Source organism: Astyanax mexicanus, chromosome 13, assembly GCF_023375975.1.
Source record: "Astyanax mexicanus isolate ESR-SI-001 chromosome 13, AstMex3_surface, whole genome shotgun sequence".
In the NCBI taxonomy this organism is placed as follows: Eukaryota; Metazoa; Chordata; class Actinopteri; order Characiformes; family Acestrorhamphidae; genus Astyanax; species Astyanax mexicanus.
The window spans coordinates 46959187-46984845 of NC_064420.1; the positions used below are offsets into that span (position 1 = coordinate 46959187).

At 37.8% G+C, this 25659-nt stretch overlaps 1 protein-coding gene across 1 annotated transcript in view; it reads right to left on the reverse strand.

Annotated features, from left to right (window-relative positions):
* The window catches only part of nup210 (nucleoporin 210), an 80282-nt gene that overhangs the window by 33261 nt on the left and 21362 nt on the right, over positions 1-25659 (reverse strand). Inside the window, exons 13-27 of the mRNA XM_022676788.2 lie at positions 24881-25079; positions 23501-23646; positions 22380-22598; positions 21191-21364; positions 19414-19606; positions 16832-16938; positions 15258-15362; positions 12077-12178; positions 10814-10942; positions 8692-8819; positions 7784-7919; positions 6009-6071; positions 5026-5205; positions 2825-2905; positions 549-680 (exon numbers count right to left, since the gene is read on the reverse strand). Of these exons, the coding sequence (XP_022532509.2) occupies positions 549-680; positions 2825-2905; positions 5026-5205; positions 6009-6071; positions 7784-7919; positions 8692-8819; positions 10814-10942; positions 12077-12178; positions 15258-15362; positions 16832-16938; positions 19414-19606; positions 21191-21364; positions 22380-22598; positions 23501-23646; positions 24881-25079 (2094 nt within the window). The remainder of the gene's footprint in view (positions 1-548; positions 681-2824; positions 2906-5025; positions 5206-6008; positions 6072-7783; positions 7920-8691; positions 8820-10813; positions 10943-12076; positions 12179-15257; positions 15363-16831; positions 16939-19413; positions 19607-21190; positions 21365-22379; positions 22599-23500; positions 23647-24880; positions 25080-25659) is intronic.

Below are 25659 nucleotides of genomic sequence, written 5' to 3' on the forward strand. Positions count from 1 at the left end.
GTCTTTGCTGTCATGCACTCTATTCATCTGGCTGATGAAACACGCTCTGAGAAGGTGGGGGCCGGGGGTGGGGGTTACGGGGGCGAGTAACACAAAAGTAACGAAATAGTTACTTTTACTGGTAACTAGTTACTTTTATAGTGGAGTAACTCAGTCAGTAAGTCAGTTATTTTTATTTTTATTTTACAGTAACTAGTAACTATAACTAATTACTTTTTCAAAGTAACGTGCCCAACACTGCTAGTATTAGGGCTGCACGATATTTGAAAAATTTGACATTGCATTGTTTTTTTCGGCAATATATATATATAGCGATATTAAACAATGCTGGAAAACAGCAAAGCAATAATAATCAGGCATTTAAACGGCTTTTTAAAAGGTAAATAAGAGCGTTTGTTTTTCTGGGATTAAAAGCGTGAATTCAGCTGTAACTGGAAAAAATATCTGTGCTGCAAAACTGTGCTGGACTGAGGTGCACAGCTTTCAACACGTGCTCACGTTTACAAGCACGTGCCCAACCATGTGGATGAAGGAGGCCATGCGGTTACCTCAGAGTGGCGAGTGTGGAGCTCCAGGATGTCTCTCTTGGTTACAGACCAGTGGAAGGTGAGGCCGGGCAGAGCGTTCCCAAACGAGAACGGGGTCTGAGTACTGGTCAGACCCATCACATGAACCGGCATCTGAAACAAGATTAAACACACACACACACACATAGGCTTACACACAGATCTCCAAAATAGAGGCTTTACCTGGACAAAGGGGGTTCCATAAATTATTTTTTTTGACACAATTAAAATCCTTCATGTCGTGATATTGCGACATTCTTGAACACAGTCTATTACGTATTGGCTTTCTGTATTGGAAATGTAGTGTATTTGTTTTTACTTGTTTATATGCACGCACTTTAGCATTGTGATCGTTTTTCTTTTCTTTTTTAGGTATTTATTTAATTATATTATATTTGTATACAAAAAAATAAAATAACGACAAATATCACTGTTTTCGAAATAGACAACACTGTTTCTACTCAACGTAATATACTCTAATATTTACACTAAATCAAGCATATTAATATTTATTTTGTTGCCATAAATATATGGGTAACACTTTACATTAAGTGTTGACTAACTAACATGAATTAATTCGTTAGTTACCATGAATAAGACATGAGGTAATACATTAACAATGCTTAGGTAATGTTAATTAAACACGGAACTACAGCATTAATTAATGTTAAGTGAATCATTAGTTAAGATGAATAATAAATCATATACTTTATTTTAATATACTTTACTAATGTTAGATAAACAAGTAACAACTGCAGTTGATATTAGTTTATCTTCCTGTCATTTGCTTGTATACTGCAGTTATGCGTACAGTAATCGTTAAATATTTATATTTAAAGCTCACCTTCCGCGAAAATCCGATTTTTCTTGTTTTTTTGTGGAATACAGTAGGTCTCTCCGAGTTGAATGTGTACACCTGCACATTAAACTGTTTTGCAGCCCCCATTGTCTGCAGGAGCTAAGCAAAGAAATCCCCCCTCCCCCCCTCCGAAAAACGGGTGAATTTTGAATGATCTTTCTGCCTACGTAGGCAGAAACTCACAGACCAGCCCACCTTGGCTCGAGAAACTCCCAGAGGCGGAGCTGAAGCGACGCAACATCACCGCTCATCAGTTAGGAGGTGGGAGGCAGTGAGCGGCAGAGCAGCGGAGGGGCGTCGCAGTGCTCCTAGCCAATCAGAGGAGAGATATTTGCATGCTGTTTGCATGTATGAATATTCATGAGCAAAGCTGGAATCCGGTCATTTTGGACACACCCCTAAAACAGTCCATTAAAAAAGAGCTATACAGAGACACCTGAGCACTTTTTTTTTTACAAAAACGGCTCACATGTCATTCATTCATACTAGAGACCACAACTAGACATTTAAAAATGAAAGAAAAAACGACGGAAGGTGAGCTTTAAGTAAATCTATTCTGGATGGTGCTTATGCTTCATTTCATCGTTATATATAAATATATATGTGTGAGTGAGTGTTTGTTGGAATTCAACTTGCATGTAGAAAATTGTAAATATAAACCATGATTAACCAATGATGCCTTCGTTAAGCATTATTAACATCTGCTAAACATTAAGCACTTATACAGACAGCTCTGTTCAGAAAAGAAATATACCTGATGTAAAGTGAAATTAAAATGATTCTAATTCATGTAGAGATGTACTGTATTTCCAATAGAAGTTAAAAATGTAAAATATATAATATTATATTAGTTAACTGACATCAGTAAATAAAGCAAGTAACTGCATAACCACTGCATAAGTGTCATCACAAATATATTTATACCAACTAATATTTAATTAATAAATATTTAACAAATACTGTATGCATAACTGCAGCATAAAAGCAAATGACAAGAACAGCAGTTGTTACTTGTTTAATTAAGATTAGTTAACATTATTAATGAAGTGTATGATTTATATATTTATTGTTCATTTTAACAAATGCTTTACTTCTAACGTTTATGTGAAAGTATCTAAGCATTGTTAATGTATTACCTCATGTCTTATTCATGGTAACTAATGCATTAATATAATTCATGTTAGTTATTCAACACTTAATGTAAAGTTTCGACATATCTTTAAGAATATCGTTATCAAAAAAAAAAATGCCTAAAATATTGTGATATTCTTTAAGGGCATATCGCCCGACCTCACAATGGACATTGTGTTTTTTCTACTTTCTTATTGTAGATTTGCTCTTAACACTAATTGAGACCTGATATCCACACACTCGTTAGTATCTCAGGGTGTTTGTTTACCATGGTGCCGGATTTCAATCTAGTGATCGGAGCTCGGATACGGATGGCCTTCAGCTGGATCACCTCCACCTCCACCTGATCCTGTAAAAAATAACAGAATATATATGTATGTTTGTTTATTTTATGTTTATTTTATTTTATTATTATTTTTTTTTTGTTTGTTTGTTTGTTTTTTGTTTAGTTTTTTTTTTTTCTTTCTTCTTCTTGTACCCCCCTCCTGTACCTCACACTCCGATCCTTCCAACCCTGAACTCCCATAACTATATCCACACAAAATATATATATATATATAAAAAAAAATATATAATAATAATAATAATAATAATAATAATAATAATAAATAAAAATAAAGTATTAATTGTCCTCCGAAGAGGGGGGGGGGTGGTGGTTGGGCCAAAAAAAAAAAAAAAAAAAAAAAACAGAATATAAATTACAGGAAATAAAATCTGAAGGAAAACAGTGACATAGGGAAAATTAGACCAACAACAAAAATGATTTTAAATAAACCTTTTTAAACTATTAATTATCCAGCAATTTAAATAAAATCATATAAACTCACTTTTTTAAAGGCGCTTTCACACCTAAAATCCCCCCAAAAAATTTGCACAAAGGTATGTCTGTTTTTGTTACACTGTATTTACCGTACCTGATCTGTTTAGTTTCGGTTTCACACTGTAATTTAGTGACTTATTTCCCCATTCCCCATGAGGTGATTATAATCGGCCTGTAATCTGCTGTTAACCCCTGGATAGCACTGCTGGAGCAGCATTAGCATTACCCGCTAACCACACTAAGCGTATTATACTCTTATATTTACTTAGATTTACTTATTATTATTATTATTTACTTATATAACCGTACAGAGGTGAGTATATTTTGGCCTGTATTCTGCATGTTTATCGTGTTAAAATAAACTATGTGGGACAACCCGCTAGTCAATATCACCCTAGGTTACCAGAACACTCAAGGTTCCTCAGTGTAGAGCAGTATCACAGCACTAGCCACTAACTGCTAGCACTTAGCCGCTAATGCTAAAACTAATGCTCCAGCCTTAGTGCTGGAGAAATTTGGGAATCTAAGCCTACTGTAAATAAACGGAAACACTTCACTCACTCAAACAGTTTTCAGGAGAGAAATTTGTGTAGGTTAACATCCAGAACTTTTTTTTAATTACAGTTTTGTTTACCTAGCTTATCTTTAGTTAACTTCCTTATAGTGTCTGTTATAATGCGCCTTATAATCAATTATCACCTTATAAAACTAAAACTAACATACTAAAAGTCTTTAATAAATTACATGTACACTGTTCCACTGGTCCATTTTCATGGTATTGGTTGTTTTTGTGATAACTATTTTTTTAAATAAGGGACAAATAATTTGATTATTAATATGGTTTATACTAATAATAATGATAAACTGCTCTACAAAAATTTCAGTAATTAGCAGATTCAGTAAAAGGTGATATCTGTCATCAAAAATGTTCATGTTAACATTTACAGTATATCTAAACCAGTATATCCAAACACAAACATCTACAGAACAGAATTGCAAAAAATATTTTGCTTTATCTTTTTTTCTTAAATCTATCTATCTAAATATTATACAGGGCTACGGGAGGTTCAGCAGACTAAGGTGCTATATCGCTATGATCGGGAGATCACTGGTTCGAATCCCGGTCATGCAACTTGCCATCAGCTGCCGGAGCCCTGAGAGAGCACAATTGGCAGGCCTTGCTCTCTCTCTGGGTGCGTACAGTAGATGGTGCTCTTTCTTTCCCCTCATCACTCCTAGGGTGATGTGGATCGATTAGCACAAAGCTGCGTCTGTGAGCTGATGTATCAGAACAGAGTCGCTGCGCTTTCCTCCGAGTGTTAGTGCTGTGATGCTACTCGGAGTTCAAAAAGAGGTGGATAAGGCGTGTGCTAGTCTTTACCCTCTTCAATTCCCCAGATAAATACAAAGAAAAACTATATAAAATTATATATTTATTACAATTACCACACTATTCTGCAATTTCCAAACACTTTGATAAAGTATATGATACAGAAATCTTTTAAAAACCTTTGTAGTCACGATTTATTGTATGTTTTAGACAAGCTATCCCAAGACAAGCATCCTAAATCACTCTGTAGTCTCAATAGATAAGAAATGATTTTTGTTATAAAGTTATTAAGTTATAAAGTTATTATAAGCAAGGTTACCTGTGAAACCACTACGAGTTTTCCGGACTCCGTGTCGACCGCCTGCACGACTCCAGTTACAGTCATGTTCCCCACAGCCACCCCCCGAACCAGACCCGTACTGTTAACTGAGGCGATCTCAGCATTACTCAGAGAGAACAGGATGTTGGACTGGGGCTGAGGACCTCCTTCTGATGTGATCTATAAACAACATATAGAAACTCATCAGCAGGGAATAGATACTTCTGGTGCTTTCTGAGACTAAAAAAAAAAAACAAAAAAAAAAAAGATTGTATTAAACAGCAATACATATTAAAGTCATATTTTAAAGGCCAATCTGTAAGTCCAGTCAAAAAAAAGAAAAAAACTGCAAATAAGTTAAACTTATATAGTTCTTTCAACACTTCACTGCTTAAAAAATTAAAAATAAGAATATTAAATATATATTATACTATCCAATGTGATAACATACAATACAATAAAATACTAATGCTATACTATAATATACTGTACTATATAATACCATACAATGCTATAATACACTACACTGCACTACACTACACTATAACATGTATTATATTATACTACAATATACTATATTATACCATACAATGCTATAATTTCATATAATTTACTATTTATAACTATAACACTATATAATACATTATACAATACTATACATATTACACAATATATTACTATAATTAATATACATTGTATACTATACTATACTACAACATATTATTATATAGAGTTCAATGATGGACACATCCACAGAGATGCTGGCTTAAGAGAAATCTGGAACTGAGTTTTATTCTCCAGATTGGATTATTTCTACCTGCATCCGTTCTAATGGGATGTGAAGTTTCTACACACTAAACTCTTTCTCTCTCTCTCTCTCTCTTTCTGCATTAATGAGATAAAGAGCTGCAGTGATGATTAATTAATGAATGTTTTTTAGGGGAACATCTGTCCTTCACCAACACAAGTAAACAGCAGATTACCTGCATCACTGCACCGATAATCAGAGTGACTTTTCTCGGAAGCAGCCGGAACGGAGGGAAAACCTACAGAGAGGGAAAAAGCCCAGCAAATTAGATGAATTTTACATGCTAATCAATTAGAAAAAGTGTTATGTATTTATTATTTATTATACCACAGTTAGTTTTGGCTGAGAGGCGTTCTATGAGTGCCATTATCAGCAGTTAATGCACTGTAATCGAAGCTCTGTAATACTGTGTAATATGGTGGACCTTTTTCTCCCAAAGACTGTATATAGCTGGACAGAGCATCGTCTCTCAAAAGGCCCATCCCCATAGGTTTCAATGGCAAAACAGACAAATTCCAATCACGATTTTTTTTCCCCCCAATATACTGTAATTCTACCTCCATTATTAAATGCAGCAGCTAGTGTAACCTCTGCTTATATTGTCCAATTTTTATATCCCCACAGAATTCGTTTTTTAAAACGTTATTCAGCTCTGTTAAAAAAGGTGTGGTTATTGTTAAAGGGCTGGGTTACACCAAACCTAGGGTGGGACTAATGACTGTATGGGCGGGACCATAGACTGAGAGCTCTGTGGATGCAGCCCTCAGGGGCGGGGTTATTTAAATGAGTAGGCTGTCTCTCCACAGTCTTTCTTCCTCTTCTGGGGCCTCATGTACTAAGACTTGCGTGGACTTCCTACTAAAATGTTCCGTACGCTCAGATCTGAAAAGTTCCGTACGCACAAAAAAATCCGGATTTATCAAACCGTGCGTAGGCAGAATTCCACGTACTTTCTCTTAGTACATCACAATCAACTTGAAATCAAGCGCAAATGCACGAAAGCATCACACTTGCCACGACTCCTCCCTCAATTACGCAGAGTATAATGTTATATTATTATTATTATTATTATTATTATTGTTATTATTATTAATAACAATAATAATAATAATAATAATAATATTATATACGCATAGCGTATAATTACCATGTTTTAAGTTTTATTATTCTAAGATAAATGCTTTCATTTAAATGCTTTAAATGAGTTGCCTACCAAAAAGACACACGTCACGCACTCAGCTTGTTTTCTTATGCTCTTGGAAATCTAAAACTGTTTATAAGCCAGTCATCATCATGGGCCAAAAAAAACATAATGGTCACGGAAAATGCGCGCTCAATGAATTCGGCCATTAGCAATATTTTCCAGTAATGCCAACGCTGCATCTCCAACAACTCCAGCGCAAACCTGATCTAGGCTAAGTGGAAACACGTTAAACGATTATTTCTGTAAGACAATGAAACTGTCTGATTAATTTACTTTATTTTACCCAATAATGCTTACTTCAATGTGTGCATAGAGGATATCTTAATAGTTGTAATTTCAATGCATCGCCTCTAAGTGTCGCCAAATGACAAAAACACAATACATACGCACAAAAAAAAGGCGTACGCCCAAAACAAAACTTCCGTGGGGGAACGCACTTTCACACGTTCAAGTCAAATTTAGTACATCAGACCGTGAGCGTGAAATATGGCGTACGCAATGTTTTTGTGCGTACGCACCTTTAGTACATGAGGCCCCTGGTCTCTACTGCGCTCTACAGACTCGGGTTTCAGGATCGCCAACATGGAGGAAGATTTTAGCTTCATTTCATTGAATGAATGGAAACAGCGACACGGCATCCATCTTTTTTACAGTCTCTGTTTTCTCCATATCTGTAGCCAATTTATTTAATTTTATTTAGATATATTACCATCTGTTTAGTGCTAAAGCAGCAGGAATGGACGTACCTCGATTTGCTGTGGTGCAGATGTAATTCTCCTGCCGTTCTTGTCCATCACCACTGCAGACACGCTGGTCTGTCCAATCACGAGGCCTTTCACCAGGAACGTGGCCGTGTCCTTCTCAGAGTACTCCAGCAGAGGCCTGACCAATCAAACATCACCAAGCGCTCCCTCACACTTTGTTTTATACTAGTGCATCTCAAAGTATTATCAGCCAATAAAAACCTAAAAATCAGTGTCTCCAATCAGAAAATTTGAATATTATATGAATAAGACCAGTTGGTGCTTTTGGCAGTGTTGGCAGTGTGCCAAGTCCTGCGGGAAAATAAAACCCACATCTCTATAAAAGTTGTCAGCAGCAGAGGGAAGCTGTAAGATATGAAGTGCTGTAAGATTTTGTGGGAAAACAAAACTGCACTGACTTTAGACTTGATAATAAAACACAGTGGATCAACACCAGCAGATGATCAGCATGTCTCTCCAAACCATCACTGATCATCAGTAAATTTTACATTTCATTTAAAGTAAATCAAGGGATCAGAGTCTGGAGGAAGAGTGGAGAGACACACAGTCCAAGCTGCTCGAGGTCTAGTGTGAAGTTTCCACCAATCAGTGATGGTTTGGAGAGCGGAAAATCCCTCTGCTGATAACATTTTTTTATGAAGATGCGGATTTCATTTTCCAGCAGGACTTGGCACAAGTATCAATTACTCTTATGTAGTACTCTAATTTTCTGAAACACTGATTTTTGGGTCTTCATTGGCTGTAAGCCATAATCAATAATCAACAATAAAAGAAATAAATGCTTAAAATAGATCACTCTGTGTGTAATACATCTATATAATAATATATGAGTTTCACGTTAAATTGAACTGAAATAAAGTAACTTTTCACACATCCCGCTCTAAACTCACTGCAGAGAAACGATGGATGATGCTGCTTTCAGCTTCAGGTTCATGTGGGAGAAATATTTGGCGAGGAAGGGCTTCTTATTGTCGTCCAGAACTCTGACGTACGCTCTGACCGACTTCCCAATCTCCACCTGAAACACACAGCAATACAGCACACAGCTTTACTATCTTATTTATTGTTTTCACTACTGTGTAGTTATATATTTAGTAGTCGACTAATTGTTAAGTTAGTCGATTAGTCGTGATTATTTTGTCATGCCCTTTATCAGTACTTCCTACTGGAGAGGGTCCCAAACCAATGCCTATATATATATGTATATATCTTCCTTTTCTATTTCTCCATTCTTTTTCTGTAAATATTCCGATCTATTTTTTGTTGTTTCCTAATATTTGTATCTTGTTTGCTATAATCTGTTTTTTTTTTTGTTTTTTTTTCTTCTTCTTTTCCCCTCTCCTTTTTCTCTTGTGGTTTACAAATTGTTCAGTTATTATTATTATTATTATTATTAATTCTCTTTTTTCTATGTATTAATTTCTTTTTTCTTTTTCCCCCCTTTCTCCACTATCCCCCACTTCTTATTTTTTTATTTATTATTTATTATATATATATACATACATATATATATATATATATATATATATATATATATATATATATTTTTTTTATTATTATTATTATTTTTTTTTTTTCTATTATATATTTTTTTGTTTTCTTCTCACAATGCCCACAGTACCAAAAAAAAAAAAACTCTGTATAAACACTAATAAACAATAAAGTTAAATTGGTCCTCGGAAATAAATAATAATAATAATAATCTATGTGTGTGTGCGCGCACGTGTGTGGTTACTATAACATCATTTTAATGGAGTTGAAAGAACACAGAATCTCTTTAAAACACAGGGGTCTCAAACTCGCAGCCTGCAGAACGAATACAAATATTATAGAACTACATAAAAAAATCTTAAACTTATGATTGACTACATCTGTTGCTTCATTGAATCAAAAGGTCCCGAATACGCCCACGTGGATACGAGCCGAAAGAACCGGTGTTCTGTCGAGTTGTGCTACCCTGTCAAACTGTGCTACCCTTTTGTGTATATTTAAAGGTAAAAATATAAAAAAGAAGCAAAATATTAGAGCATATTTCAAGTAGAGGTTCATGTACTATTTTTGAAAGGCCTAAATCACTGTATCAAAGTAAAGCTATGGTACTAAGGGTTTATTATAATCAGTTTATTTTTAGGTAATATTTTATCATTATTATTATTATTAGGATTAGTAGTAGTAGTAGCAGTATTATTATTATTATTATTATTATTATTAATTGTCATTAAACTCAGACGGTGTAATGACAGTGAGTCCAGTTTAATAAATGCACAAAGAATACTAGAAAAACAGAATTTTTAAAAACACATGAGAAATAATAAAAATATATATATATTGTGGTAGGCCCCTGGGGTAGGGGGGCGTGACCACTGTGACCCGGAAGGAGGAAGCTCACAGAGAACACAGACACAGGGAGTAAATGAAACTCAAAGCATACCTTTATTTTCTTTTGACGCCCTCCACCACACCCAAAATAACTCAAATAAACAGAGCTAGGCCCTATGGGGCTCTAGAGTCCGTAGAATTACTTAGTTGTCGGTTAAAGGTCCGTGCGGCCTCAGCTCACTCCTCCCAAGTCCAAGTCTCCCCGAGTGTGAGCTGAGGCAGAGTTTTTATGCCTGTCCCAGCTGGCGGCTTAATCAGTCCTGATTAACCGGCTGGGACAGACATGGCTGTGAGTTCCAGCGTGGGGCGGACCCACGGTTCCCCCGCCTCCTCACGCCACAATATATATATATATATATATATATATATATATATATATATATATATATATATATATATATATATATATATGTAGGTTAGCGCATGCGCAGTGTCTTTAGGAAGCACATATCAATAGGTAGTATAATTCAACAGAACACCGGTATGGCAGAACACACGCAAAATTTTAAAGGGTTTACAAATATAGTGCACCACTCTTTTTTTATTTAAGCTTTATATAATATTAGTAATGCAAACACAACATAATCGACCCCCCCCCCCCACCCCCACCAAAGAACAGAGACGCCTACTGACCTTATCCACCACCCGGACGTAGACCTCCAGAATGTCCGAGACGTGAACCGTAGCTGTGGCGGGGGCGGGGAAGGTCAAGCAGAGGTCATGAACCATCACCTGCAGGACGCCTGGTCGCACCGGCACCACCTGCAGAACATTACAAAGCATACAAAACATTAAAAACTGGTGGGTTTTTTTTTGTCACTTCATAGAGCCATTAAAATACCTACAGGCATTCCAGCAGTTCAGGCTCATATAAAAAGGGGTGGAGCTTTTTAAGCTATATGGGGAAACGATAGGATTTCGGCTCTTGCTCATGAATACTCATACATGCAAACATATTGCATCTGATCCAAACTTTTGACTGATCAACTTATTGTACACGACAGACAGAAATGAACTGCTTGAGTTTATTTTTGCACCAGAAGTGGTATTAGATCACCCAAAAGCAGTGTGTAAGACTGGTGGAGGAGAACATGATGCCAGGATGCATGAAAACTGTGATTAAAAAACACCAGGGTTATTCCACCAAATATTATTTTCTGAACTTTTAAAACTTTAGTATTACTGTTTCTATGTGAATATGAACTTGATTTTATTTGAAAGCACTGCTGCATCTTTTTTTTCCCTCTTATTTTAACCATTTCCTCTTTTTTTCTGCTAATAAATTTCTTGAATGACAATTTTTTTATTTGGAATTTGGGAGAAATGTTGTCTGTAGTTTATGGAATAAAACAAAAATGTTCATTTTACTCAAACATATACTATTAAATTGGAAAATAAATAAAGAAAAATAAATAAAGATAAAGTGGTATCTTAATCGGGATGATCGGGAGATCGCTGGTTCTAATCCCGGTCATGCAGCTTGCCATCAGCTGCCTGGAGCCCAGAGAGAGCACAATTGATACTTGCTCTCTCTGGGTGGGTACAGTAGATCAGGCGCTCTTTCCCCTCATCACTGCTAGGGTGATGTGGATCAGCACAAGGCTGCATCTGTGAGCTGATGTATCAGAACCGAGTCGCTGCGCTGCTTTCCTCAGAGTGAAATATTATAATATGATACTTTAAGGTAATGATTTTCTTTACCCAAGCAGATATAAATGGGAGTCTCCACATAAATAAAAGCAGAATAAATAAAAATAAACAGTCTAAAGTTACAAAACAGGTCAGCTAATCAATTCCCAGAGCAGTGAAGAGTTCTGAACTCTGGTTCTGAAAAGTTCAGTAAAGTTGTAAGGCGCTCCTGCAGCCTCTCGGCCTCTGGCAGTAATAAAAACCCACCTCAGCAGTTCCCTGAGACTCCTGAAACACGACTTCAGCTATTCCCCCCACACTCGCGTTCACGAAGAAATAACCCGAGCCCTCCTGCAGGGTGAGGTCAGCCTGCAGAACAGAGAGAGATAAATGAATAAATTACAGACAGAACCAATCAGATCAGAGGAGGATGCAGAGCTGCATGATACAGACACTTACATCCAGAGAGATGGATAGATATGCACTGATATATATACTAAAAACATAAGTGAGTATTAGGGGTGTCACGATTCTCTAAATCCTCGATTCGATTTCATTTTCGATTTGAGGGTCACGATTCGATTCGATTCTCGATTTTCTTGTTTTTTTTTCTTGTTATTATTTTATGCCTCATAAAATTTAAATAATATATTTATTATTATTATTATTATTATTATTATTATAAATATTATAAATATTATTATTATTATTTATTAAGATATATATGGTAATGCCATCTAGTGACTTTTTTTGGTAGCAACAGTGTGCACTATTAAAACAAGCAGTTTATCAGAGCTGTGTGTGGATGGCTGGTGAAACTGCTCATTACATGAAGCTGCAGTTCTTCATCCAACCACTAGCAGCAGCAGCACAAGCCCCGCTCTCTTCACTCAGTCACTACTTCAGTACAGCCCAGCCACGGGCTACAGAGCTCAGCCAGTCCGTTTTTACTGTTTCTGTAAACAAATAAAGGTTTTAACCCCACTAACCGGATAATACAGCTCACTACAGTTCATCTTTCAGCCCAAGCAGCTAACAGCAGCAGGTTAGAACAGCCGACACGGAGGCACTGCTCGGATTACATTAAAAACAGGTCAGTTAGCGCGCTGCTAACCTCAGGATGTTTATAACTACGGAGTTTAGTGGACACACCACGGCCGCCAGGTAAGTCTTTTAAAGGCTACTGAAGACTATTAAAGGCTATTAGAGTGTAACCCCTGGCTCCCAGGGGTTACAAGAGGTTACTGAAAGCATTATTGGGGGGCAGAAATCAGTACAGGCTGGTTAGATAAGTGATGTGGGTATTGTCTTATAAATATTTACACATAACTTATATCTCTCCTGAAAAGCTTTTATTTTAGTCAGAAACACGCTTGTGTTTACTTTATCTGAGAGAAAGATGTTTTTTTAATTCAATGGAAAGCAACAGGTGTAGTCAATTATAAGTTTAAGATTTTTAATCCACCTCACTGTGATCTATAGTCAGTGTTCTCAAGTCACACTGACACACGCATTTCAGCGAGTTCACACGCTCTCACCTGCGCGCACCCACCCCTCCGTTAGATACGGATACAAAACCTGCGCGCCCAACCCCCGCCCCCCCTCCCCCGTTGGACAGATAAAAACAGTGATCACACTCCCGCCGACTGCGCTCATGCAGTGGCTATCTCTATTTAAATGAATAGGATGCGCTGTGTTGGTGCCGCGCCATTTGCGTAGCGCGCTGCGCTATTTGCGTAGCGCGCGCGGGAGGGATCGTCGATCCTCTTTTTGACTTCGATACTCGAGATCGTGACCTCATTTCGATTCGATTTCGATAAAATATCGAGATCGTGACACCCCTAGTGAGTATACAATGTGCAATGCTAATGAAATAAACAGGATTACAGATAGAACGCAAGTATAATGTGTTAATTTCAATTAAATAAATAATCAGTATTTTTATCTTAATCAATATTTAACATGATTAATATCTTATCACTGCTTAATTCTTTTCAGTGATTCACATATAACCATGGATAAAAAATCATATGTGCATGTGATGTGTGTGATATGTGCTTTTAATATTTGTGCGTGAGATATGCGCGTGAGATATATGTGCGTGCAATATGAGCGTAAGATATATGTACATGCGATATGTGCGTAATGTGTGTGATATCTTGTGCACATCCCACGCACATGTGAGCGTGAGATATATGTGTGTGAGGTATATGTGCGCAAGATATGTGCGAGATGTGTGCACATCATGCACAACTCATATGTGCATAAGATATGTGTGTGGGACGTGCATGAGATATGTGCGTGAGACGTGTGCGAGATATATGTGCGTGTGATGCGTGTGCGATATGTGTGCGAGATGTGTGCACTTTGTGCACATCTCATATGTGCACAAGATATGCGTGGGATGTGTGCGAGATATATGTGCGCAAGATTTATGTGCGCAAGATATACAGTATGTGCGCAAGATATATGTGCCTGAGATATGTGCGTGCGATGTGTGTGACATATATATGCGTGAGATATATGTGCGAGAATCTCATATGTGCATATGTGCGTGGGATGTGCTCAAGATATATGTGCACGAGATATATGTGCATGAGATATATGTGCATGAGATATGGACAGGATGCGTGCGTGTGATATATGTGCGCAAGATATATGTGCGCAAGATATACAGTATGTGCACAAGATATATGTGCCTGAGATATGTGCGTGCGATGTGTGTGATATATATATGCGTGAGATATATGTGCGAGATGTGTGAACATCTCATATGTGCATATGTGCGTGGGATGTGCACGAGATATATGTGCACGAGATATATGTGCACGAGATATATGTGCACGAGATACGCACGAGATGTGTGCGTGTGATATGTGCGTGTGATATATGTGCGCAAGATATACAGTATGTGCGCAAGATATATGTGCGTGCAATGTGTGTGATATATATATGTGCGAGATGTGTGAACGTCTCATATGTGCATATGTGCATGGGATGTGCACGAGATATATGTGCACGAGATATGCACGAGATGTGTGCGTGTGATATATGTGCGTGCGATATTTACACAAGATATATGTGCACCTCATGCACATCTCATATGTGCGTTGGATGTGCGCGAGATATGTGCAAGCAAAATATGTGGGAATGATATATGTGTACGAGATATATGTGTGTCAGATATGTGCAGTACGTTTTAAAATGCAATGCATTTTAAGGCTTTGGGAGATTAATTAATGTCTTTTTGATAAAAGGTTTTGACTTAAAAGTCCTGTAAAATTACTATTTTGGTGATGATTGGGAAAGTTTATGCTCGACAGTATATTTAGATAAATCTATATGAAAAGTCAGTCTCAGTTATCAGGACAGATATATGTGTGTGTTTAGTGTAGAGCAGACGCAGGCTCTTAGTGAGTTGTGTAGAGATGAAGAGAGCAGCTCCTACCAGAACTCCAGGGTGGTTGTATATGGTGACGGATTCTGGGCTCACGCGCACGTCCTCCACCAGCAGCAGATCCAGCGTAGCGGAGACGGGCGTCAGAGGCTCGAACTGAAACAGAGGAGAGTACGTTAATATATCAGGATAAACAACAGCAGCACAGAAACTGTACATATATTCATAATCAGTCTTTAATATAATGTAGAACTGTACACCAGACTGTGTGGAGTCCCACAGGGCTCTATTTTAGGGACTATGGGACTATCAAATGCATTATTATGATTATTAATCTGAGCTAAAGGCTAAAGCTGCTGTTTTCATGTGGGTCAGCCAGATGTGACTCTTCCTGTAGCAGTTTTTTTCTCCAGTTTCTAAGAGTCTTTTTTTGAAAGGAAATATATATATATATATATATATATATATATATATATATATATATATATATATATATATATATATATATATATATTTTTTTTTTTTTTTTTTTTTTTTTTTTTTACTTAAATTACTTTTTTCAGTTTTTAGTTCATTTACTCTGTACATTGGATTTGGTACAATTTCTAATTTAGTGGCTGTTATAAGTTGATAACCAATTACTTGATCTTTGATTTTACCAAATTGAAAACCTCTGGAAGATGGATGATCACAAGCCATCAAACCAAACTGAACTGCTTGAATTTTTGCACCAGGAGTAAAGCAGCATAAAGTTATCCAAAAGCAGTGTGTAAGACTGGTGGAGGAGAACATGATGCCAAGATGCATGTTTAAAACTGTGATTAAAAACCAACCAGGGTTATCCCACCAAATATTGATTTCTGAACTTTATAAATATTAACTTGTTTTCTTTGCATTATTTGAGGTCTGAAAGCTCTGCAAATAAATGCTCTAAATGACATTTTTATTTGGAATTTAGGAGAAATGTTGTCTGTAGTTTATAGAATTAAGTAACAATGTTCATTCTACTCAAACATAAACCTATAAATAGCAAAACCAGAGAAACTGATTCAGAAACTAAATGGTTTCAACTTTTCTCAAAGCTGTGTATATATATATATATATATACATATATATTTATTTATTTATTATTATTTTTTTAAATATATATTTTTCTAAGTTTTACTTAACTCTGACAGTTCACTACTAACTTTTGTCTCATTTAAGTTCTTGAGTTTTGCACCATTTCAGGTTTTTACTGGACCTGAAGAGTCTTAATGGTAAAAATAAACGAAAAACTAATTTTGCCCAGTAGTGTGATTCCAGCTCTAGGTTCAGTACTGTCCTCGTCCGCCCTGAGCTGCATCACTGAGTCTCTTAATGATCAGGATTGGTTGGTTATGGTGCTGATGTTACTCTGCTGGTTACTCTGCTGTTTGTTGTTGTGGTCCGTTGGCATGGCGACGCTGAGGGAGCGTGGCGTGGTGAGCACACTGCGGCCCCACCGCTTCCTCCTCCAGCTTCAGAGGAAATTAAACTGAGCTCCTGCGCTAACGGCGTAGCGCGCTAGCTGAAGGAGCTGATGCTGAGTGTGATGAATCAGCTGAGTGATTATAGATATGAGTTATAATAAAGTATCTGCATACCCCTCTCACCACTCCCGCTGCCGCCAGGTGAGACGACTGGTAGCCCACCGCCGTCACGGTGATCCCAGCGACCCCCGACTGGTGATGGACCAGCACTGTCTGACGACCTACAGACAGATTACAGACAGGATTACAGACAGGATTAGACAGACAAGATTAGACAGACAAGACTACAGACACGATCAGACACAGATTACAGATAAGACTACAGACACAACTAGACAAGATTACAGACAGATTACAGACAAGACTACAGACAAGATTAGACAAAATTACAGACAGATTACAGACAGAATACAGACACGACTACAGACACGACTACAGACAAGTTGGAACGGCCAAAATTAGACAGACAGATTAAAGACACGACTACAGACAAGATTGAACAGACAAGATCAGACAGACAGAATACAGACACGACTACAGACACGACTACAGACACGACTACAGACACGACTACAGACACGACTACAGACAAGATTAGACAGACTACAGACAAGACTACAGACACAACTAGACAAATTTACAGACAGATTACAGACAAGACTACAGACACGACTACAGACACAACTAGACAAAATTACAGACAAAATTACAGACACGACTACAGACACGACTACAGACACAACTACAGACACGACTACAGACACGACTACAGACACGACTACAGACACGATGGAACAGCCAAGATTAGACAGACAGATTAAAGACACGACTACAGACAAGATTGAACAGACAAGATCAGACAAACAGAATACAGACACGACTACAGACACGACTACAGACAGGATTACAAACAAGACTACAGACAAGATCAGACAGACAGATTACAGACAACTATAGACAAGACTACAGACAGGATTACAAACAAGACTACAGACAAGACTACAAACAAGACTACAGACAAGATTAGACAGACTACAGACAAGACTACAGACACAACTAGACAAAATTACAGACAGATTACAGACACGACTACAGACACGACTACAGACACGACTACAGACACAACTAGACAAGATTACAGACAGATTACAGACAAGACTACAGACACAACTAGACACTAGACAAAATTACAGACAGATTACAGACACGACTACAGACACGACTACAGACACGACTACAGACACGACTACAGACAACTACAGACACAACTAGACAAGATTACAGACAAGACTACAGACACAACTACAGACACAACTACAGACACAACTACAGATAGACAAGACTACAGACAAGATTAGACAGACAGATTACAGACAAGACTACAGACAAGATTAGACAGAGACTGCAGACAGGACTAGACAAGATTACAGACAGAGACTACAGACAAGACTACAGACAGATTATTGAGATTCTCAGTAATTTATGAAAAATTTTTGTCCTTAAAATGCCCATCCTAAAATATCAATAAAAAAAGAAAAAATAATGAATCGCCGGATTTAAAACAAGCTGAAATTAAATGTTATTATTAAAATGACTGTTTATTTACAGTAAGTTTAGATTTCCAATAATTTGTCTAAGGGTGAGTTTTCAGTGAAGTTTCTCCAGCACTAAGGCTGAGCGCAGCAGCATTAGCTTTAGCCGCTAACCGCAGAGCTAGTAAATGCCACATGATAGCGCTAGACTGAGCTCTATTAGCTAGCGCTTCGTCCCACGTAGCTCGTTTTAAAACGGTAAACACGCTACAGACTACTATCCGATATACTCGCCTCTGAATGGCAAAAGAGCTCTGCGGTTAGCGGCTAATGCTAATGCTGCTGCACCCAGCCTTAGTGCTGGAGAAACTTCACTGAAAACTCACTAATAACGCTGTACTTCAGTGGAGTGGCTTTACTGCTCCTTAATAACTGACTGGTAGCATTCATACATAAGGTGCACCAGATTATAAGGAGTAAATTAAAGAATTTAAAGTGTTCATTTTAGTCCCAAAAACACAGTAACCAAATATTTATCCTTAACTAAAGAGAAAAAAATATTTGTAATTATTTTTTACATATAAGACTACAGACAAGATAAGACAGAGACTACAGACAAGACTACAGACAAGATAAGACAGAGACTACAGACAAGACTACAGACAAGATAAGACAGAGACTACAGACAAGACTACAAACAAGATAAAACAGAGACTACAGACAAGACTGCAGACAAGATTAGACAGAGAATACAGACAAGACTAGACAGAGACTACGGTAAAAACTACAGACAAGACAGAGACTACAGACAAGACTAGAAAAGACAAGACTACAGACAACTACAGACAAGATAAGACAGAGACTACAGACAAGATAAGACAGAGACTACAGACAAGATAAGACAGAGACTACAGACAAGATAAGACAGAGACTACAGTAAAAACTACAGACAAGACTAGACAAGACAAGACTACAGACAACTACACAACTACACAACACAACTACACAAGATTACAGACACGACTACAGACACGACTACAGACACGATTAGACTACTGTAGTCTACTGTAGACTACAAATTACAGACTACTGTAATTTCCTCCTTTTTTTTTTTACTTTTTTTTTTTAACAAAAAAAAACAGCATGGTGGAGAGCTGTAACTACCGTGAAGCTTCTTCTGCTTGTTGCTGTCCTCCAGCAGGTGCAGCTCCATGGGCTTGGTGGGCTCAATACTGGCCAGGCCCACTTTAGAGGACTCCCAGACCATGCTCAGAGAGCTGAAGTTATCAAACTTCCTCCCCTGCTGGTCAAAAGCTGCCAGATCCAGCTCAGGATTGCGGTAATTAGACACAGGAACCTGTAAAATGCATAGAAAACACTGTAATCATCTACTTCCTGTACGTACAGGAACTGGAAATCAATACAGAACCGATCATGGCTGCTTAATGCAGCGTTTGTGAATAATTTAAATGTTGCTATATTGGCTTTAATGGAGCCTTAATAATTTTTTTTTGAATATTCACTGCATGTTGAGAACATCCTGGTAGACTCAGACCCAGTAGTTCAGAATGCTACTGAATAGTGTGGGAGAGAGACAGCAAACGGCATGTTTAAGTTCATTTTTACATACTTTACACATATAGAGCTCAGTATCACTTTACACTCAACATACTACCTCGTCACTAACTCTCAGTTACTCCAGCTGAAATATGGAAGCTGTACAGAACTAGGATAGTAAATTTATCTAAGCTAACTTAGCTTTAGCATTGGTTTGGTTACCAAAGATTTGGTAAATTTTACTCACATATGACTTGAGTAATATGTATAATGAGGTATTAGAATAGCGCTACTGAAATAAATATATAATTAGGACAGCAGTTCTGAGGTAATCTACGACTATAATAGCACTGCTTGGTAAATATGTTGTGCTGTGTTGGTACAGCTTTTGGAATATAAAAAATGTTCAGCGTTTTTACTAAGTATTTTTAAATTGTAGCTTTTTCATTTGCAAATATATTTTTCATTCGCACTATAAGGCGTATTATGAGGTGCACCATCAATAAACGTCTATTTTCAAACATAAGGTGCACTTGATTGAAGGGCCATTTTAAGAGACACTCTAAGGAACTTTTAATTCAGCAACTAAGCCAAGTAAACAAAACTGTAATATAATAAAAATAAAAATAATAATAAAAATAATAAAAATAAATCTTTCTTTCAAAGTTAAGCGAGCACTGGATGTTAATCTACACAGATTTCTCTCCTGAAAACTGTTTATTTGGGTGAGTAAAGGTACTTCAGTTTATTTAAATTAAGCTTAGATTTCCAGATTTCCACTAAGGCTAGGAGCAGCAGCATTAGCATTAGCAGCTAACTGCTAGCGCTAACCGCCCCAAAGTGCTACACTGAGGAACCCTGTGTGTTCTGGTAAGCCAGGGTGATATTAGCCCACGTAGCTTGTTTTAAACAAGGGTAAACATGCAGACTACAGTCTGATATAGTGAACTCTGAATGATGTTAGCGCTTAGCACGGTTAGAGGCTAATGCTAATTCTGCTCCAATCTCAGTGCTGGAAATCTAAACTGAAACTCCTGTATAACTCTGTATCTGACTGATAAAATTCATACATACGGCACACTGATGATTTTTGGGAAAATAAAGTATTTTAAGCGTGCCTTAATAGTGTGAAAAATACGGTAAATATGTTGTGCTATTTTTGAATTGTAGCTTTAATAAAAAAAAAAATAATTAAAATCAGTACAAAACTGAAAAAAGTATTGTTTGCATCTCCAGTTTTGTTGAATCATCGTTTTCACATGATTAAAAAACGGTAATGTAATTTCATAACATCCTCTTTCATCACACTGATCAGCAGTAATATAAGTAGAAGCACAGTGAAGAGCCTGTGCAGCTACAGTTCAGGAACAGCACAGGTATCTACCACTTGTTTGTTCTGCTGGAGCAGGGGGCAGGACAGGTCCAGCTGGGGGTTGGTGTAGACGGGGACGAGGGTGAGGCGTGATGGAGGGGCACAGATGAACTTCACCACAGCTGGCTCCACAGCTGGAAATGGGTTGGTTACAGTGGGCTGATTCCCCACGGTCACAGCTAACACCTGAAACAGCACAGAGTACCAGCACAGAGATTAAAACTGCAAAAAAAATGTAATTAAAAGTTAAAATATGCATTTACTGAAGGAAATACAGAATAGTGGTTGCTACTTCCAGCCAGGTCCAGGCATGACTGTTTTCTATGTGCCTGCTATGGTATTCCAAGTGGTTGCAATGTTCTTGCTAGGTGGTTGTTATGGTATTGCACCCCACATGGTCGCTATGATGTTGCTTAAAAATTCCACATGGTCGCTATGACGTTGCTTAAAAATTCCATTTGGTCGCTATGGCATTGCCTAAAAATTCCACATGCTTGCTATGACGTTGCTGAAAAATTTCCCATGGTCGCTATGATAATGCTTTAAAATTCCTTATGGTAGCTATGGCGTTGCTTAAAAATTCCATTTGGTCGCTATGGCATTGCCTAAAAATTCCACATGGTCGCTATGACGTTGCTTAAAAATTCCATATGTTCGCTATGACATTGCTTAAAAATTCCACATGGTCGCTATGGCGTTGCTTAAAAATTCCATTTGGTCGCTATGGCATTGCCTAAAAATTCCACATGCTCGCTATGACGTTGCTGAAAAATTCCACATGGTCGCTATGACGTTGCTGAAAAATTTCCCATGGTCGCTATGACGTTGCTTAAAAATTCCACATGGTCGCTATGACGTTGCTTAAAAATTCCATATGGTCGCTATGACATTGCTTAAAAATTCCATATGGTCCCTATGGCGTTGCTTAAAAATTCCACATGGTCGCTATGACGTTGCTTAAAAATTCCATTTGGTCGCTATGGCATTGCCTAAAAATTCCACATGGTCGCTATGACGTTGCTGAAAAATTTCCCATGGTCGCTATGACGTTGCTTAAAAATTCCATTTGGTCGCTATGGCATTGCCTAAAAATTCCACATGGTCGCTATGACGTTGCTGAAAAATTTCCCATGGTCGCTATTTGTAACACTGTGATGGCCATAGTTCCTAAAGTTTCTAAATTAATTAAGAGTGTGCTCACCTGTTCTCCGAGGGCTCGGCAGGTGGCCTGCACCAGGTGTCTGAAGTAGCTGCGGGAGGCGGGACCTGTGAGGGTCAGGGTGACGCTGTTGGGGTCCTCAGCCGTCAGGTTCCTGAAGAATTTGGACGGTTCCAGAACCCACGGCTTCGGCCCGCCCTCAAACAGCATGTCTTTAGATGAGCCGAGGGTTACCACGGCAACAGAGGGAGGATCCACAGCCTGTCATATTACAGATTAAAGATGATAAATTAATAATAACTTATTTAAATAATAGTAAATAATTTAAGGTGATAATATTATTGGCAATATAAAAAAAAAACACTGAAAAATATATAATTAATTTCTAGAACATAGTACTGCAGCTAAATAAATGAAAACGTAATTTATTTGAATAGAACATTAAATATTAATTAGAAACCATTATTTGTTACAGTAACAAAGTCTGATTTTGTAGCAAAATATAGCTGGACAATTTATATTTAAATTTACTGATATTTTATTGTATTGTGATACATATAAATTTTATCGTATGGACAGTAGCCAGGATATCATTAGTGCTTAAAGGACACTGACCCACTTGCACATTTCATTACAGATAGTTTAGAAAACCCTGTTAAAATATTCTGATGTTTAATCAGAAGTTTAATATGTACTATACATGAAGGAGTATTTATATAGGAGTTTTAAAGAATGCTACGGCTACTGCTGGTGCATTTTATCTGAAAGTTTTGTCAAACACAAATATATACTGTATTATCACTTTAAACTGCTCTCAAAACACGTTAATATTATCATAATATAAAAATATTTAATTGTTTTATTTTTATCATAACGATATTTGCTGTGAAGAAACCGATATAGCACACCCCTCATCCAGACTAGAGTAATGTAGTAACTTAAAGAGCCACTAAACCCGAAACCATATTTATTTTTCATTAGGAGCTAAAATGTGCTCGCCTAAACCCATACATCACCTAATACATCACGCATACATGCCCCTCCCAAATACCCATCACATTTTTTAGCTGTGGATGGAGTCAGCTAAAATCAGGGGGTTAAGATACTCTTTAATTCTCTATTTTAGGGGTTTATATACTGTAGTGTACAGTAAAGTGACTCACTTTGAGAGGAGGGTAGGCGGCGATGGTGATCTTGGCGTTGAGGTGAACGTTGCCGTGGGTGTAGCTCACCAGCACACTGGTGTATCCTGGAGCCAAAGCCTGGACTCGTACCCCACTGCAGTGGTCCTGACCTGGGGGCACTCTCTCTGAACACATACAAACAGAACACACTTGGGGGCACTATCTTACACACTGTGCAAGGTGTATCACAATGCTTATTGCTATCTTACACCGCTTCTTACTCACTTCTCTATCCTTTAAATAGCAACAGTGCTTGTGAATATAATAATCTACATTGATGGGCGTGGTGGTCTGGAAGTGAGGTGTGTTCAGGTAAATTTCTGACGTATTGCTATCTTGGCAGCAGAAAACACAGGTGCTCCACTGACTGATTAAAACCCTGACAAAAGTCAGACTTTCATATCATGTCCATGCACGTGGTTCTTAAAGGGAATGGTAAGTGACACACTGATTGGTTTATTTCAGATTACACCCAAAACACATGATTAATGGAATTAAGAGAATTAGTACATGGCTTTTGTGTTTGTTTCGATCTGCGCAAGGTGCACTTTTCCCATCGTTACGATGGCAAAGATACTTTGACACAGCCTAAATCAAGCTGTACTAGTGAGCAATTAACGACTCACCTATAAATAGGGCCCACAATATTTAAGCAACTTGGAAATTAAATTTAGTTTAATTTAATAATGCAGTGCAAAAACACAATCACACCCAGTAATTAACACCTGTAGAAACCCAATTTCTCCCAATTGTTTTTTTTATATTTTTTTCAAATTTCTCTGTATATCCTCCATATCACTAGTGATGCCCCAACACTAGGAGGATGAAGACTAGCACACGCCTCCTCCGATACAAGTGAAGTCAGACTCCGCCTCTTTTTTAACTGCTGCTGATGATGCATTATAGTATAGTAGCATCATAGCGCTAACGTTTGGAGGAAAGCGCAGCGACTGGGTTCTGATACATCAGCTCACAGACGCAGCCTTGTGCTGATCCACATCACCCTAGGAGTGATGGGGGGGGGGGGGAGAGCACCATCTACTGAACCCACCCAGAGAGAGAGCAAGACCAATTGTGCTCTTTCTCGGGGCTCTCCGGCAGCTGATGGCAAGCTGCATGACCGGGATTCGACCGGGACCACCTTAGTCAACTTAGTCAATCTGGAGATATCCCTATGACCATAGGGATAAGGTAGATGGTCAGTAATGGATGCTGGTGATCTTCTAGCCCTCAGGTGGCACTTCACTTATATATTAAAACCTAAGTTTATTTAACCTATTTTTTATCGGTATAACTGAATATATAAATCCATATATAAAACAGTCTGACTGGCAGTGGGTTTGGTTGTACGCGGCTCACCCTCCAGCAGCTGGAAGATGCCGCTGTTTTCCATCTCCACCTGCAGGTCGAAGTGCGAGCAGTCGCTCAGAGTCACCCTCTCTCCAGCCTCCCAGCTCAGCTGACCGAAGATCCGCAGAGGAAGCTCCAGCCCGAGCCCCACCCTCGCCTCCACCGCACACGGGCTGAACTCCATCCCCACCGGCTCGATCACAAACACCTGCAGCAGCAGCAGCACAGAGAAACACGGCGGTGACCTTCATTTCCTGAAGTATTTTGTTCTTTACTTGATAAGTAGTTTTTGCCATAATATGGATCAGAAGTTGACAACTGATGCTCTAAAACACATTAAGAGGCAAGAAATTCAAGTAATTAACTCTTGATGAGTTCAGCACAGCTGTTAACAGCTGTAAAATATAAATCATTTTTTACTAAATAATTTAAATGTGGTTTTTTTTCATAGTTTAGAAAACACTGAATTTAAAGTGTTCAAACTATCAACTGGTACTGTACATTTAATTATACCACAGTAAGTGGCTGAAAGGCATTCTATGAGTACCGTTATCAGCCGGTAATGCACTCCGCCGCATACAGGTAACCTAGCAACAATGCAGCGCTTACAAGCCAAACAGCGCAGCTACAAACATATATACATATATATATACATATATATACATATATATATATATATATACGTATGTATTACACGTGAATATTACATGTATTACGTGCACATGTATTACGTGTATATTACAGTGGTGTCGTTCGATTAAAATATTTGATTAATCACAACAAAATTC